This window comes from Cuculus canorus, chromosome 27, assembly GCF_017976375.1.
Source record: "Cuculus canorus isolate bCucCan1 chromosome 27, bCucCan1.pri, whole genome shotgun sequence".
In the NCBI taxonomy this organism is placed as follows: domain Eukaryota; kingdom Metazoa; phylum Chordata; class Aves; order Cuculiformes; family Cuculidae; genus Cuculus; species Cuculus canorus.
In genome coordinates this window covers 6342330-6358537 of record NC_071427.1, presented here as the reverse complement: position 1 = coordinate 6358537, position 16208 = coordinate 6342330, and the positions used below count along the sequence as shown (strand labels likewise).

General features: G+C 67.1%; 3 protein-coding genes across 6 annotated transcripts; 2 read left to right on the top strand and 1 right to left on the bottom strand.

Moving 5' to 3' along the window:
- Positions 1-459: 459 nt before the first annotated feature.
- On the bottom strand, positions 460-5792 carry USHBP1 (USH1 protein network component harmonin binding protein 1). Of its 2 annotated transcripts, none has more exons than XM_054050252.1 (15): positions 5609-5792; positions 5206-5357; positions 5035-5126; positions 4791-4918; positions 4507-4719; positions 4318-4422; positions 4098-4219; positions 3853-3993; positions 3700-3782; positions 2799-2937; positions 2475-2718; positions 2112-2297; positions 1942-2033; positions 1736-1858; positions 460-700 (listed from the first exon to the last, which is right to left on the bottom strand). In XM_054050252.1, the coding sequence occupies exons 1-15, from the start codon at positions 5615-5617 to the stop codon at positions 529-531; spliced, it is 2001 nt and encodes a 666-aa protein (XP_053906227.1). In that variant the 5' UTR covers positions 5618-5792; the 3' UTR covers positions 460-528. The 2 variants fall into 2 exon arrangements, with proteins under 2 accessions (XP_053906227.1, XP_053906228.1); XM_054050253.1 differs by having other exon boundaries at positions 2799-2934; positions 5609-5787.
- Positions 5793-6694: 902 nt separating this feature from the next.
- BABAM1 (BRISC and BRCA1 A complex member 1) lies at positions 6695-10567 on the top strand. Of its 2 annotated transcripts, none has more exons than XM_054050279.1 (9): positions 6695-6738; positions 7597-7927; positions 8011-8069; positions 8204-8324; positions 8401-8479; positions 9314-9338; positions 9584-9713; positions 9806-9892; positions 10155-10567. In XM_054050279.1, the coding sequence occupies exons 2-9, from the start codon at positions 7652-7654 to the stop codon at positions 10353-10355; spliced, it is 978 nt and encodes a 325-aa protein (XP_053906254.1). In that variant the 5' UTR covers positions 6695-6738; positions 7597-7651; the 3' UTR covers positions 10356-10567. The 2 variants fall into 2 exon arrangements, with proteins under 2 accessions (XP_053906254.1, XP_053906255.1); XM_054050280.1 differs by lacking the exon at positions 6695-6738 and adding an exon at positions 6749-6772.
- A 577-nt stretch (positions 10568-11144) lies between these two features.
- ANKLE1 (ankyrin repeat and LEM domain containing 1) lies at positions 11145-16072 on the top strand. Of its 2 annotated transcripts, none has more exons than XM_054050478.1 (8): positions 11145-11175; positions 11410-11503; positions 11810-11906; positions 11994-14462; positions 14555-14717; positions 14818-14977; positions 15066-15195; positions 15798-16072. In XM_054050478.1, exons 2-8 carry the CDS (start codon positions 11429-11431, stop codon positions 15968-15970), a joined length of 3267 nt encoding a protein of 1088 aa, XP_053906453.1. In that variant the 5' UTR covers positions 11145-11175; positions 11410-11428; the 3' UTR covers positions 15971-16072. The 2 variants fall into 2 exon arrangements, with proteins under 2 accessions (XP_053906453.1, XP_053906452.1); XM_054050477.1 differs by having other exon boundaries at positions 14800-14977.
- Positions 16073-16208: the final 136 nt, after the last annotated feature.

Here is a 16208-nt window from a genome sequence, read left to right as displayed (position 1 = left end):
CAGCCCCGTGTCTCAGCTGCCCCATAGCCCTGCGCACCCCCACATCACAGACCCACACTCAGCCCACCTCCTCCTATCCTATTCCCTATTGTGCCGGGATTGGGGCTGCCACATTGACCCCCCCTCCCTCCGGCAGCCCCCCCGGCACAGCCCCACTGCCGGCACCCCCTGTGCGCCGAGGATGCCCCCGGCACGGGGTCACTGCTCCTCTTCCCTCCTGAATATGCATGGGGTCCCGGCTGCCACGGCCACGCCGTCACCTTTGATCCCACGTCAGGGATAACGAAATGGCTTTATCTGTGCCAGGAGGGAGCGGGGGCGGCAGGGAGGGGGTGCCTTTTGTTCCCAGCCCTGTTGGGGTGAGCTGAGCTGGGGGTCCGGCTGCCTGAGCCCCCCCACCCCCCAATCCCACCCCCACTGCATGCCCCCCAAACCACAGCGGGGCTGGCCGAGCCGCGAGCATCAGTGATTTATTCTCCCTGAGGATACAGCAGGTGCTTCCGGGGATTTCGAGGGTGACGGGGGTCCCTAGATGCAGGTCTCGCTGCTGTCCGTCCCCCGCTCCAGGGTCTGCAGCCTGCGGGCCAGCGCCTGCGCCTGCCGGGCGTGCTGCCTGCGCAGGGCTCCTGCCTGCGCCTCCAGCCGCCGCAGCTGCGCTGCCTGCTTGCGCCGGGCACCGCGGTACGCCAGGGCCAGCGCGCTGCGGGCACCGCGCTCAGCATCCCGGCCCGGGGTGCAGCGCCCAGGGCACCGCGCGGAGAGACGGGGAGGGAGGGACTGGGGTCATGCATTAGGGGCGTGAAAGATGGGACCATGGTTTTGGGGTGCATAGGGAGGGATTTGGGTCATGCATTAGGGGGGTGAAAGATGGGACCATGATTTTGGGGTGTATAGGGAGGGATTTGGGTCATGCATTAGGGGAGTGAAAGATGGGAACATGATTTTGGGGTGTATAGGGAGGGATTTGGGTCATGCATTAGGGGGGTGAAAGATGGGACCATAGTTTTGGGGTGGGTAGAGAGGGACTGGGGTTGTGCAGTAGAGGGGCGAAAGATGGGACCATGATTTTGGGGTGTATAGGGAGGGATTTTGGTCGTGCATTAGGGGAGTGAAAGATGAGACTATGGTTTTGGGGTGGATAGGGAGGGATTTTGGTGGTGCATTAGGGGGGGATGGTTTTTGGGGTGGGCAGGAAGGCACACGGAGGAAGGGGCTGTGCATCAGTGGGGTGCAAGAAGGGACAGTGCTTTTGGGGCATGCAGGAAGGGACTGTGCTCTTGGGGTGTTGCAGAAAAGAACCGAGCTTTTGGGGTATGCGAGATGCAAGTGCCTTTTTGGGGTGTGCAAGGTGTGAATGCCTTTTTTTGGGGGTGTGCAAGAAGGGACAGTGCTTTTGGGGCATGCAAGAGGGGACTGTGCTTTTGGGGTGTGCAGGAAAGGACCATGTGGTTGGGGATAGGATTGTGCTTCTGGAGCGTGCAGGAAGGGACTGTGCTTTTGGGGTGTGCAAGAGGGGGTTGTGTTTTGGGGGTGTGCAGGAAAGGACTGTGCTTTTGGGGAAGGGACTGCTCTTTTGGAGTGCACGGGACGAAGGGGCAGCGGTTTGGGGGCAATGGAGTAGGGACCATGCATCAGGGGGGATACGCATCCAGGACATGCAGGAAGACACCACATTTTTGGGGCACGCAGGGGGACATTGCACCCACCGCCCACCCAGCGGGTGCCTCCCGCTCACCTGTGAGCATGGAAGAAGTCTGCGGTGACGGTGAGGCACTGTGCCTGCTGCGCGCGGCTGGCGGCACTGCTCTGCTGCAGCGCCAGCACCAGCGCCCGCGCCCGGGCGTGCAGCTCCTCCGCCCTGGGGACACCCGCATGGCAGCCAGCCCGGCACGCTGCCCAGCGCCCGCACGGCTCCCCGTGCTGCAAGCACATCACGCTTACCGAGCCTGGGCACGGAGCAGCTCTTCCCTCATCCGTTCTGGATCCGGAGGGTGCCGAGGAGCTGCTGCTCCCACCCGGCTGGTTTGGGCATCCTGCAGATTCCGGGTGTGGGTCTGGGAGACCCTCAGCCCCAGGGAGGATTCACACAGGGAGGTGGGAACGATTCTTACCTCCTCGCTGCTGCTGGAGCTGCTGGGGGAGCTGGGGGGGCAGCCTGGACCCCCATCCTGCTCCAAACACTGGAGCACCAGGTGCAGCGCAGCCTCCCGCGGCCCCTGCCCGGCCGCCAGCACCTCCAGGCCCCGCTTCTCCCTCTCTGCCAGCTGCAACCGTGTCTTCAGGTCGGCCATGGCCTCCTGATAGGGCAGCGGTGTCACCACCAAGTGGGGGAAACTGAGGCACAGCTCCAACTCCCCTCAGTTCTGCTCCTTCCCACCCATGCATCACCCATGCCTTTCTCCCAGCTGCTCTGCTCAGAGCCTGGACCCTGCGGAAAGCCGGGAAGGGACACGGGCATCTCGCTCTCACCCTACCTTGAGCATCGCCAAGTCCTGCAGCAGCTCCGCTTTCTCCGGCCGCCTCCAACCGGGCAGGAGAGCCCTCGCATCCCGCAGCGCCCGCTCAGCCCGTGCTCGGGCATCCTCGCTGCGGCGGGTGCCAGCACGGTCGGGTGCCGCGCCGTCGTGCAGGGTCGCCTCCACAGCCGCCTGCTCTGCACGCAGCCGGCGAATGTGCTCACGCAGGGTCCCCTCCTCCATCCCGTGGGGAGCCGAGGCGCTGTGGGGATGGGGACACAGGTGCCACACCGGGGCAGCTCAGCCCTGGCCTGGCGTCGCACTCGACCCTCCTCCCGGTACCTCTGCAGCCCTGGGCAGACGCTGTCCCCGCTCTCCTCCTGCCCGTCCGGCTCCACTCGGCTCTGGCGCTGCAGCCCCGCGGTTGATGTGGGGCTGGACCCCTCTCCGCGCCCCACGCTCTGCTCCCCCGCGGCTCCTACTTATGGGGCAGGCAGCATTCAGGCAGATGCCCCTCTCCAGTGTGTGACCACAGGGGCTGTGCTGGGGACCAGGATCCCCCAGCGTCCATTCTGCACCCCTCTGACCTCCCCTTGCACCCGCGAGCGTCAGCTCATCCCCCCCAACACCCTCCCAGGATCCCTCGATATGTCCCTGCATCCTCCCAGTATCTTCCTGATCCCCTTCCAGCATCCCTCGTGCATCCCTGCTGCATCCTTCCTATTCCCTTGATATTTTCCAGCACTCTTTGTGCATCCCCAAACCATCCTCCCCACGAACTCCCCAGCATCGTCCTGGGGAACTCCCCAGTGTAGCCCCAGCAGCCTCCCCATAAACCCCCCATCATTCCCCCAGTATCCTCCCCATACTCCTTCAGTATCCCTTGTGCCTTCCTGCTGCATCCTTCCTTCCTCCCCTGATGTCTCCCAGCACCCCTCATACATCTCCCCAGCATCATCCCGGATAACTCCCTAACATCCTCCCGGCATCCTCCCCATAAACTCCCCAGTGTCCCCCCAGCATCCCCTGAGCATCTCCACCCCCCAAACTTCCCACTATCCCCCCAGCATCCTCCTGATACCCCTCCAGCATCCCTCACACATCCCTGACGCATCCTTCCTCCATCCCCAGGTATCTACCAGCATCCCTCATGCATCCCCTCAGCATCCCCCTCATCCCCCTCTTCTCCCCATAAACTGCCCCTCACCCCCTCGCCCCCGCAGCCCCCCGGGATGGCACTCACCGCCGCGGGCACCGTCCTCCTCTCGGCCCACCTTCGCCCGTACCAGGTCGAGGAGGGCAGCGTAGGCGCCCCCGCAGCGCTCGCTGCAGGGAGAGGGGCTCAGCGCAGCACCGCGGGCTGTCCCGCGCCCCCCGTCTGACCCCCCGTCCCCACCTGCAGCGCAGGGCCAGGCGCAGCGCAGTGCTGCGGGACTCGTGCTGGCCCAGCACCATGCTGAGCCGCTCCGCATCGCTCTTGCACTCCTGCAGCGAAGCCACCAGCTCCCGGTTCACCTCCTGCAACCTCTCCAGGCACCTGGGCACCGCCGGCACCCGCGGTTAACCGCACAGCCGGGGCTCGGCACCGTGCCTCAGTTTCCCCACTGGCAAGGGTTTGGCGGGCTGGGGGGACGGACTCACCCCTGCAGCTGCTGCAGTCGCTGCTCCTGCTCCCGGCTGGACCCATCGGAGGGTTGGGGGGAGAGGAGGCTGTGGGGCTGTGCGCCGTGGGGCTGAGCGCCGTTGCTGCACTGGGGCTGGTCCTGCAGAGGGGACAGGGAGAGCCCAGCACCGGGGCAGGCGGAACGCGGTGCCGGGGGCGGGATTGCACCCTCTGAGCCCACCCCAGCCCCACACTCACCTGGGGCAGCCAGGGCTCCCCTTGCTTCGGGGCGCTGCTGAGCGCAGGGGGGTCACTGCCCCACGGTTCCTCCAGACTGGACAGAGCATCGCGTAGGTCCTGGACCTGTGCCGAGCACCGTGGGCCACTGGTGGCACCCCAGAGGCTGCACCATGGCATCCTCCCCCTTGCCATGCCCCCCGTGCCCACCTTCTGCTGCAGCCGGTCACGCTCCCCACACAGCGCCCGCAGCGAGGCCGTGGCCCGGCTCAGCTCCTCGTCCTGGTGCCCCAGCGCTGCCCGCAGCGTTGCATTCCTCGCCGCAGCCGCTGCCACCGCTGCCTCCTCTGCCAACAGCCCCTCGCCCGCTTCCGTGCTCCGGCGCGTGGTCCAGTCTCCTGTCTGGTTCAGCTCCTCCAGGCTCTGGGGACGTGGAGACATCATCTGGTGCCCATCCCCTTGGCATCTGGGCTGCTCACGTCAGTGTCGCTCACCTTGGCTGCCCGTGCCCACTCCTCACCGAGCACAGGGTGCGCCGGAGCCATCCGGTGCCAGGAGAAGATGGTGCGCTCCAGTGAGCTCACGGCGTTCTGCAGGTCCGCGAAGAGGTCGGGGCTCTGGGCTGGGAAAAGGGAGCGTGACTGGGGTCAGGTCCGTGCAGCAGGCACGGCACGGCACGGCACGGCACGGCACGGCATGGCACGGCACGCATGGCATGGCACAGCACAGCGCACCCACCTTCCAGACCGGTTGCGGTGCCGTCGATGCGCCGGGGCTGCACGCTGGCGGCAGGAAGGCCGGCGGTGCCCTTCCACCCCTCCTCGTCCTCCCTGTGGGGTGCGGAAGGCCACAGGTGGAGGGCTCGCGGTGGTGTCCCCGCGGTGCCCCGCGGCTGCCGGGTGCCGGTACCTGCCCACGCGGCACTGCAGCATCTCGGCCCTCTGGTGCAGCTGTGCCACCGTCGCCAGCAGCCTGGCGATGCTCTCCTCGTAGCACAGGAGGCCTTCGGCGTCCCCCGCTGTGTCCTCCTCCTCCTCGTCGCTCGCTGGCGGCTGTGGGGGCTGTTGGCACCGGGGGGGTCAGCTCAGCCCGGACCCTGCCGGCACCAGGCACGGAGGGGCCGATGCCCACCGGGCTCTGGCAGGATGGGGACGGGGACAGGTGTGTTCTCGCCCCAGCGCCTCGCGCCGCTCTCCGGAGCCGTGACAGTGCCGCGTACCGGGGCCTGGCACCGCAGGGATGCCCACGGGGGGCACGAGGAGCCCCCCCGGCCGTGTGGGACCAGGACCACCCCACAAGACACCCCACTTACCTCCTCCATCCCCGCTGCCTCCTGCCCGCGAGGCCCCACGCCTGCCAGCGTCTGATGTCGGGGTTCACTCCGCTTCCTCGTCTCGGGTTCCCGGCACGTTCCGGCACGTTCCGGCTATGCCGCTGGCCCCTGCCCTTGGCCTTTCCCTGTTCTGGTTCCTGCCGAGATTTCCTCTTCCTCGCAACCCCGGTGCAGCCTCCAGCGCTTAACCATTCCGCTGCCCCACGGCCGGGCAGGCGACGCAGCTCTTGGGGAGCTCTGCCCCCCAAAACCATCCCTCCCTGCTCTGCCCCACAGCACCTCAGCCCCACAGCGGACCCTCCCCGTGCGCCCGGGCGGCCCTGAGCCTCCCCTGGGGGATGAGGGGGGGCACCCAGAGCACTTGGGAGGTGCTGGGGGGGTGCATGAGTATTTGGGGTGCCAGAAGGCATTGCATGAGGGGTGCTGTGGGACGTAGGGCCGGGGGGTGCTGTGGGGTTTGGGGTGCAAAGGGGTACTGCTGGGGTACCTGGGGTGCAGGGATCGGAGCTGTGCCGGGGGACCATGCGTGGGTGCAGCTGGGCATGCACGGATATTTGGGGTGCAAGGGGGTGTGTGGATATTTGGGGCGCAGGGAGCAGTGCATGGGTGCTCAGGGATATTTAAGGGTGCAGCGCACAGGTGCAGGAAGGCGTGCACGGGTATTTGGGGTGCAGGGGCAGTTTGTAGGTTCACGAGGGCCTATATGGATTTTTGGGGTGCAGGGGCGGTGCACAGCAGTTTGGAGCGTGCATGGATATATCTGGGGCGCAGGCGTAGTCCGTGGGTTCGGGGGGGCGTGCATGGATATTTGGGGTGCACAGGGATGGTGCGTGGGGGCTGAGTGCGTGCATGGATTTTTGGGGTGCAGGAGGGCGTGCTTGTATATTTGGGGTTCGGGGGTGTGCACACGGATATTTGGGGTTCGGGGTGGGTGCGCAGGGATCTATGGGGCTCGGGGGGGCTCTGCGGGGCCGGGGCGGGGTGGGGGGGGCGGGGTGCCGGATTCCTCCCGCCCCCACGTGGGGGGGGCCTGCGAACTACAAATCCCAGCAGCCCCCGCGCGGCGCCGCTTCCGGCCGGGAATGGGCGGGGCTGGAGCGGCGGGAGCGGTGAGGGGGGGCGGGGAGGGAGGGGGTGTACGAGGTGAGGGGGTGAGCAGGAGGGGGGTGTAGGGGTGCACGGGATGGGGGGAGAGCGGGGGGTGTTCGGAGGGGTTCAGGGGGCGCGTGAGGCGGGGAGGCGAGCGAGGGGTGTGGGGAGGGGGTGCGTGAGGTGGGGAATGTAGGGGGTTCATGGCGGGGGGCGAGCAGAGGGGTGCAGGGAGGGGATGCGTGGGGTGGGGGGTGAGCGGGGGGTGGGGATGCAGGGGGTTCATGAGGTGGGGGGGCCGGTATGGGGGTGCAGGGGGTGATTGGGGGGTCGAGCAGGGGGTGTTTGAGGGGGGGAATGCGAGCAGAGGATGCAGGGGCTGTTTGGGGGGGACGAGCAGGGGGTGCAGGGGGTGTTTGGGGTGGGGGGGCGAGCAGGGGGTGCAGGCGGTGTTTGGAGTGGGGGCGGGCATGGGGGTGCAGGGGGTGTTTGTTTGAGGGGGAGGGCGAGTAGGGGGTGCAGGCGGTGTTTGTGGTGGGGAGGCAGTCACGGGGTGCCGGGGGTGTTTGGTTGTGAGCAGGGGGTGCAGGGGGTGTTTGGGGTGGGGAGGCAGGCAGGGGGTGCTGGGGCTGTTTTGGGGGGACAGGGGGCAAGCAGGGGGTGCCGGGGGTGCGTGAGGCAGGGGGTGTGTGAGCAAGGGCTGCATGGAGCGGGGGGTGTCTCGTGGAGCAGTGGGGTGCAGAGGCCGGGGGATGTTGTGGGGCAGGGAGGATGTGAGCGAGGGGGTGCACGGAGCGGAGGGGGTGTGGGGCAGGGGCTGCGTGAGCAGCGGGCGCAGAGAGCGGGAGGGCGAGGGTCTCCCCACTGCCACCCCACAGCCAACCAGCACCGGTCCCCAGCACCGCTGGAGCGGCCACGGAGCGCGGCTGCGGGATGGATACCTCGGAACCAGGCAGCGCAGCCGAGGAAGAGGAGGAGAAGGCGATGGAGCCGCGACCCAGGACGCGCTCTAACCCTGAAGGCGCTGAGGACCGGGCGCTGAGCGCCCAGGCCAGCGTGGGCAACCGGAGCGAGGGGGAGGGGGAGGCGGCGAGCGCGGACGACAGCCCGCAGGGCACAGCTGCGCCCGACGGCACCGCCTGGCCCGGTCCCGCGCCCCCCACTGAGGTCCAGGTCAAAACCCCGCGGGTGAACTGCCCCGAGAAGGTGGTTAGTATCTGCGGGGACAGGGACGCAGCCCCGACACCAGGGTGAGGGGCTGCGGGGGGCTCAGCCGTCACCCTCTCCCACAGATCATCTGCCTGGACCTGGCGGAGGAGATGGCTCTGCCCAAACTGGAGTCCTTTAATGGGTGAGAACTGGGGGGGCTGCTCCCAGCTGGGCTGGCCCGTGGACCCCGGCTTTGCCGTGCCTGGCCATCGCGGGAACTGGTACAGCTGGGACCTGGGGGACGCTGGTCCCTGCTGAGCTCCAGCCTCGCTGCAGGTCCAAGACCAACGCGCTGAACATCTCCCAGAAGATGATCGAGATGTTTGTGAGGACGAAGCACAAGATCGACAAGTGCCACGAGTTCGCACTGGTGGTGGTGAACAACGACGCCACGTGGGTGAGCGGGGACAGGGGTGGGGATGGGGACGGGGATGGGGAAGGCTCCGTGCCCCCCTCACCCCGGCTCTTCTCAGCTCTCAGGGTTTACCTCGGACCCCCGTGAGGTCTGCAGCTGCCTCTACGACCTGGAGACCGTTGTCTGCAAATCATTCAGTATCCCCCTGCCTGTGGGGCTGGGACGGGGGGCTGTGGGGTCCCTTGGGTGCAAACAAGGTCCCTTGAGCATAGGCAGGGACCCAGTGTGCCCATTGCCCACAGGCAGCAGCAGATCCTCAGAACAGGAAGGACATGGATCTGTTAGAGTGAGTCCAGAGGAGGCCACGGAGATGATCAGAGGGCTGGAACACCTCCTGTACGAGGACAGGCTGAGAGGGTTGGGGTTGCTTAGCCTGGAGAAGAGAAGGCTGTGGGGAAACCTTAGAGCAGCTTCCAGTAGGGAAAGGGGCTCTGGGAAACAGTTTGGAGCTGAAAGAGGGGAGATTGAGATGAGATCTTGGGGAGAAATGTTTTGCTGTGAGGGTGGGGAGGCCCTGGCCCAGGCTGCCCAGAGCAGTGGTGGCTGCCCCATCCCTGGAGGGGTTCAAGGCCAGGTTGGATGGAGCTTGGAGCAACCGGATCCAGTGGGAGGTGTCCCTGCCTGTGGCAAGGGGTGGGACTGGTGGGCTTTGAGGTCCCTTCCAACCCAAACTATTCCATGATTCAATGATCCATGGCCTCACTGGCATCCCTGGCCCAGTCGAGAGCAACGCAGAGCTTTGATGTTTGAGGCTGGAGGGTTGAACCTTGAATCCCCCGAGGCAGGGTTTAACATCAGACCCTCCAGAGACACCAAAACCCCATTTCTTGGTGTTTTCTCCCCACTCTGGTCCATCCCCAGTGCCTGGTGCCATCACCTCCCTCTGCAGGAGCTCCTGGGGTGTGGGCATGGGGCATCGCTGGGGTGGGCAGGGTCAGTGTGCCAGGACTGATCCTTACCTGGGGCTGCAGATCTGGAAGGGCTCTTCAACCTGATGTGAGTACAGCTTGGGGAGGTGGTGGGGGTTGCTGGTGGTATCAGGGCTCCTGTCTCGCTCTCAATTTTCTGCTTTACTGCAAGCGTTTGACCCAAACTGGGTTGAGTGCTGCTCTCCCAGTCCCAGCCCAGAGCCTACGGTGGACGCTCATTAAGTTTTAATAAGGCGGGATCGGTCCCTGAGCCTCAGGCAGCCCTGCCCGGGGTGTGCAGGTCCCTGAGCCACCTCCATCCTCCGGGCACAGCCAGCAGAAGATCGAGCTGCCGGTGACGGAGAATGTGCAGACCATCCCACCGCCCTACGTGGTCCGGACCATCCTGGTGTTTGGTCGCCCTGGTTGCCAGCCCCAGTTCTCCATGTCAGAGCACATGAAGGTAGGACCCCCTGTTGCCCCGCGCTTCCATCCCGGGTGAGCTCAGCAGCTCTGGGTCCATCCCAGCTCCATTCCTGGCTTCTCCTCCTGCAGAAAATGCTACAGTGTCCGTATTTCTTCTTTGACGTGGTTTACATCCACAATGGGGTGGAGGAGAAGGATGATGAGACGAGCTGGAAGGTAAATGGGGCGCAGGGTGCAGAGAGCAGGGAGGGTCTTGGGGCAGCGGGGTTCATGGGGGCACGGAGTGTGGAGAACAGGGTCTCATGGGGCAGGGAGAGGGTGTAGGGGGCAAGGGGTGCACAGAGCAGGGAGATGCACAGAGCAGGGGGTTTATGGGGCAGAGCTGCAGAAGCAGAGGGGCACATGGGGTACAGGATATGTGGGGAGCTCCCTGCCACACCTGTGTCACCCCATGTGCCCCCCCCTTCTCATTTGGCAGGAGATGTATGCCTTCTTCAGCAGCCTGGACACCAAAGGCACCAACTACAAGTACGAGGTGTTGCTGTCGGGGCCGGCTGTGGAGCTGCACAACTGCATGGCCAAGCTGCTGGCGCACCCGCTGCAGCGCCCCTTCCAGACCCATGCGGCGTACGGGCTGCTGGAGGAGGACGAGCCCCCCGAGATCGAGGCCACCGTCTGAGCTGGGGGGCCTGGACCCCACGGCGAGGGGGCGGACGGGTCGCCGGGGATGGGGCAAAAAGAGAGGTGTCGTTCCCACTGGGTGTTGTGGTGATGCTGCAGCTCCTGCGCCGCAATCGGAAACCTCGGGGGTGGCGGTGCCCCGCTGCATCTGGGCAGTGGGGTTGGGGGTCCTGAGCCCCATGGGGCTGCTGAGGGGACCCCGAGGGGCAGGGGGCGCCCAGGGCAGCGCTGGGAGGTGCTGGAGCGCAGGGCGCTGGGAAGGCCCTGGGCAGTGCTGATGCAGGGAACTGGGAGCACTGGTGCAGGTTACTGGGCTGTACCAGGCAATGGTGGCGCTGGGAGCACTGGTGCAGGTTGCTGGGAGCACTGGGCTCTGCTGGTGTAGGTACTGGAAGGCACTGGGAGCACTGGTGCTGGCTACAGGGCAGCACTAGGCAATGCCATGGCAGGACACTGGGTGGCGCTGGGAGCACTGATGCAGGTTACTAGGCAGCACTGGGAATACTGGTTTGGGATCACTGGGAGCGCTGGTTCGGGGCATTGGGCAGCACTGGGGGCGCTGGTTCGGGGTCACCGGGAGCAATGGTTCGGGGGCGCTGGTTCGGGGTCACCGGGAGCACTGGTTCGGGGGCGCTGGTTCGGGGGTACGGGGAGCAGCGGGAGCGCCGTGCAGTACCGCTGTTGGCCGCGGGGCGGCGCGGCGGGGCGGGGGGAGGGCGGTCCCCGGGCCCCATTGGCCGCTCGCAGCCAATGAGCGGGAGGAGCGGCGGGAGCGCGGGGAGCCGGGACCGGGCGGGAGGGGCGGCGGCGGCACCCCGGTAAGCGGGACCGGGCGGGAGGGTGGCACTGGGGACCCCGACCCACTGACCGTGATCCCGACCCTTGTTGTGACACCCCGAACCTCTGGCCGTGACCCTTTCTGTGACCCCAACCCTCACCGTGACCCCCAACCCACTGACCATGACCCTCTCTGTGACCCCCGACCCCCTGGCCATGACCCCAACCCACCGGCCGATCCGGGGCTCGGAGTGAAGCCCTGCTCCCCGCTCCAGGTCCTCTGAGGTGACACCGATGCCTGTCACCACGTCCCGGGGACACTGCAGGTGCCTCGAGAAGAACTGGGGGGGCCTGGAGCTCCCACACCAGGTTAGCGGGGTCAGCTCTGGGCACAGGGAGAGCCCCGCGGAGGTGCCACTCTGCTGGGTCGCTGTGGCCGTGTCACCCCAGACGGCCCTGGCAGCGGTGACAGCCCAGGGCAGTTGTGGGGCCAGAGATGGGTAAAGCCCTCTCCCCACCTGGAGCTGTCGCCCCCCCCCAAAATGTGGAGTGGGTGCAGAGAGCGGATGTGGGGGGGCTCGAGCGCAGCCCCTGCTGCGAGGACGGCTCAGAGGTGGGTGGTGTTGGGGGGATGCTTGTAGGGTTCTAGGGGTCCCCAGTGCCCCCTCCCTGCAGGACGGGACACAAGCCACCGACCTGGAGCGGGGCACCCACGCGTGTGCACGGATCCCATGGGACTCGCAGCGCGCCCAGGGCTGGGACCTCGTGCAAGGTGAGGTCCCCAGGGTGCCCTGGGTGTTGGGGGGGCTGATGCAGCCCCCAGTTCAGGCTGGACGCTGACTTCTGTCTCTGCCCCCAGACCTGGGAGACCCCAGGTGCTCCCTGTCCTTCCTGAGTGAGGACATCACCGAGGACATCGCCGGTCCCCTGAGCAGCACCCGCAGGTCCCTGCAGGAGGAGCTGGACCTGGGGGGCGACTGCAGTCTGGGGGATCCCCTGCCCCTCTCCGTCGCTTCCCGTGCCCCATGGCCCCATGCGGACCCTGGGGGCTCAGCGGTATCCCCGCAGCCCCTCGCCTCCAGCACACTGCTTGCGACTGGGGATGTGCTTTCAGAGGGACCCCAGAGACAGATTGTGGGAGGAAGGAGAAGAGGTCCCCCCTGGGGTCTCCCTCGTCCCTCTCCCCAGCAGTCGTTTGGTCCCAGAGGGTCCCCGAGGCCCCCCCAGCCTCAGTGCTGCCGCAGAGTCTGGGGGGGACACGAGGCATCCCCCCAGGCTCCCCTGCTCCGTGGTGGCTGTGGTCCCAGGGACGGTGACGTCCCGGGTGCCAGAGCTCGGCTCCATGCCGGTGCCCCCCAGGGACCCTCCGTGGGCTGGGCAGGGCTGGGGGTCCCAGTCCTGGCTGTCCCCACCCCGGGATCTGGGGTTCGGGACACCAGCAGCGCTGGGGACACCAGCGGCACCAGCGAGTGCTTCTTCAGCGCCCTGGAGACCCTGGAGCCCAGCGAGGCCGGGGGGTGCCAGGGGGCTCAGCACCCCCGCTCCCCCCAGCCCAGGGCAGTTGTGGGGCCGGAGCTCGGTGAAGCCCCCTCCCCGCCTGGAGCTGCTGCCCTGGCGCTGCCCCCCGACAGCCCCCCCAGCGCAGAGCGGGTGCAGAGGGGGGGTTTGCGGGGGGGCTCCAGGGCAGCCCCTTGCTCCGAGGATGAATTGGGGGTGAGTGGTGTTGGGGGGCTGCTCGTGCAGCTCAAGGGGTGCAGCCTCCGGGAGACCCCACCCCACACTGCAGAGCCTCCTTCCAGCCTGGCCATCATCGCCGCTGGTGATGTCCCCCCCGAGGGGCCGGAGCCCCCCAGGTACCTCCATGTCACCCCCAGGACCAAGAGGCGCCTCCAGGCCTCCGCAGCTCGGCTCGGTGTCTCCTCATCCTCCTCCCTCTTCGAGGAGACACTGGAGATGCCGCGGAGGCCCCCCAGGGTCAGAGCACCCTGGGGTGTCCCCAGGGACCCTCCCACTGCCGTGGGGCTCTGCATTGCCTCGGGGGGCGAGGAGGTGGCTAGTGGGGATGGAGAGGGGACAGGCTCTATGGATGACACCGAGATCCTCCCTGGAGACCCCAACCAGCCCAGCTCCCCACGGGCGACCAGCAGCTCCCCTGGCTCCAGCCCCACCATCCTGCTGGTCCCTGGGGACCATGGCCACCCCCAGGACATCCCATCCGATGGTCAGGGCTCCAGCCCCACCATCCTGCTGGTCCCTGGGGACCATGGCCACCCCCAGGACATCCCATCCAATGCTCGGGGCTCCAGCCCCACCGTCCTGCTGGTCCCTGGGGACCATGGCCACCCCCAGGACATCCCATCCGATGGTCAGGGCTCCAGCCCCACTGTCCTGCTGGTCCCTGGGGACCATGGCCACCCCCAGGACATCCCATCCGATGGTCAGGGCTCCAGCCCCACCATCCTGCTGGTCCCTGGGGACCATGGCCACCCCCAGGACATCCCATCCAATGCTCAGGGCTCCAGCCCCACCGTCCTGCTGGTCCCTGGGGACCATGGCCACCCCCAGGACATCCCATCCGATGCTCGGGGCTCCAGCCCCACCGTCCTGCTGGTCCCTGGGGACCATGGCCACCCCCAGGACATCCCATCCAATGCTCAGGGCTCCAGCCCCACCATCCTGCTGGTCCCTGGGGACCATGGCCACCCCCAGGACATCCCATCCGATGCTCAGGGCTCCAGCCCCACCATCCTGCTGGTCCCTGGGGACCATGGCCACCCCCAGGACATCCCATCCAATGCTCGGGGCTCCAGCCCCACCATCCTGCTGGTCCATGGGGACCGTGGCCATCCCCAGGACATCCCATCCAACGCTCGGGGCTGCCCCCGTGGCACTGGCAGCCACAGTCCCAGGCTGCTGGAGGATGTTTCCTGGTGGCAGGACCCCTCGCCCTTGGGGACACGCCTTGGCCACCTCCTGGCCCCACGGCCACCACGTAGCCCTGTGGTGGAGCCAGGTAGCCCGGCCACGCTGTCCTCGCCCATGGGCCACGGCACCCACCGTGCTGGGGAGCAGCTGCAGGACGAGGAGCAGGGACCGGCACCCACGGAGCCGCACAGCCCTGGCACAGAAGCCACCGCCAGCCCGGAGGACACCACGGTGGAGGACAGCCGAGCGTGCCCGGCACGGCCACGGCCACTCTCAGACGAGGGTCTGCGCCGGCGGCTGCGGGCGCTGGGCGATGACCCAGGACCCATCACAGACCTGACCAGGCGGCTCTACCTGTGGCGACTGGAGAAGCTGGTGAGGAGACGCCAGAGGACAGCAGGAGGTGAGTCCCGAAGAGCTGCCCTTGCCCAGCCGGTCCCTGCCACGCCGGCGTGGGGCTGACGGTGCTCCCCAACCCCGATGTGGGCACCCCAGGACACAGCCCTGAGCTGGTGGCTGCGCTGCGGAGCGGCCGCATCCCCGACTGCGCCCAGGACGAGCTGGTGCTGGCCCAGCAGTTTGACCACCCTGACCGGAACCGGCACTGGCGGGAAGGGTTGGTCAAGTCCAGCTTCAACTACCTCCTCCTCGACCCCAGGTAGGTTCACACCGCTGCCCCATGCGTCCCCCGTGCTGGGGGGGTCTCAGTGGGGACCCCTGGGAGGCATCGAGCCCTAAAGCTGTGTCTGCACCCGCAGGACCACCCAGAACCTGCCGCTCCGCTCCCACCGCCTGAGCTCAGCCGAGTGCTTCAGGACCTTCATCAAAGCCATCTTCTACGTGGGCAAGGGGACGCGTGCCCGGCCCTACTGCCACCTCGCTGAGGCTCTGAGCCAGCACCGTGCTGGAAAGCAGGAGGTTGGATGGGGAAAGGAGGCTGCTCTGGGGGGGTGGGAGCCGTGGGGATGGCCGTGGTGGGGCTGTGGTGATACCCACTGTCCCGCAGGGCTGCCCCAAGGTGCGGCGCATCCTGGAGATCTGGGCGAGCGGGCAGGGCGTCATCTCCGTGCACTGCTTCCAGAACACCATCCCGGCGGAGGCTTACACGCGGGAGAGCTGCCTGGTGGAGGCTCTGGGTGAGCGAGGACACGGTGATGCCCCTGCCACAGCTCCTGGCATCAGTTCCGCTGTCGCTCCCTGCATCCCTCTCTCCCACTCCATGCAGGAACTGGGGGGGATGCAGCCCCTCCTGAGGCTTTGGGGTCCCCATTTGCCAGCGTAGGGTCTGGGCACAATGCCCCGAATCCCATCTCCTGTGGGAAAAGCAGCCTGGGAGTGGGTGCTGGCGGGGAACGTGGGGCTGCATCCACCCCCGTGGGACTGAGGGTGCTGATGGGGAGCAGGAGACCAGGGCTGTGGGTGCTGATGGGGGGCAGGGGACCAGGGCTGTGGGTGCTGACCTTGTCCCCCCAGGGCTGTGGGTGCTGATGGGGGGCAGGAGACCAATGGGGAGCAGGGGACCAGGGCTGTGGGTGCTGGCCTTGTCCCCCCAGGGCTGTGGGTGCTGATGGGGGCAGGGGACCAGGGCAGTGGGTGCTGACCTTGTCCCCCCAGGGCTGTGGGTGCTGATGGGGGGCAGGAGACCAGGGCAGTGGGTGCTGACCCCGTTCTCCCAGGGCTGTGGGTGCTGATGGGGGGCAGGGGACCAGGGCAGTGGGTGCTGACCCCGTTCTCCCAGGGCTGTGGGCCATCACCAACCAGCGGAAGGGCAACTGCTACGGCGCGGTGGCGAGCTGGCCGGCAGAGCAGCGCCGGCGCCTGGGCGTTCACATGCTGCACAGGGTCATGCGCATCTTCCTGGCCGAGGGCGAGCGGCAGCTCCGTCCGTCTGACATCCAGGGTGGGCGCTGAGCCCCCCGGGGTGCGAGCGGGCACCCCTGCCCTCTCCCCTCTGCCCTCTCCGAGGAGGTGGCTGCGCTCTGGTTACGGGTTTTAAGTCTTGAACGCTGGAGAGAATGCTTCTATTTCTCTGTGATAAATAAATCACTGCGGGTCTTTTTCTACAAAATCCAAGCTGCTCAGGATTTCTGCCTCCGCTTTCCCACGCCGCCCCGCTCTGGTGCAGCCCCCCCCGTGCCCGGCACATCTC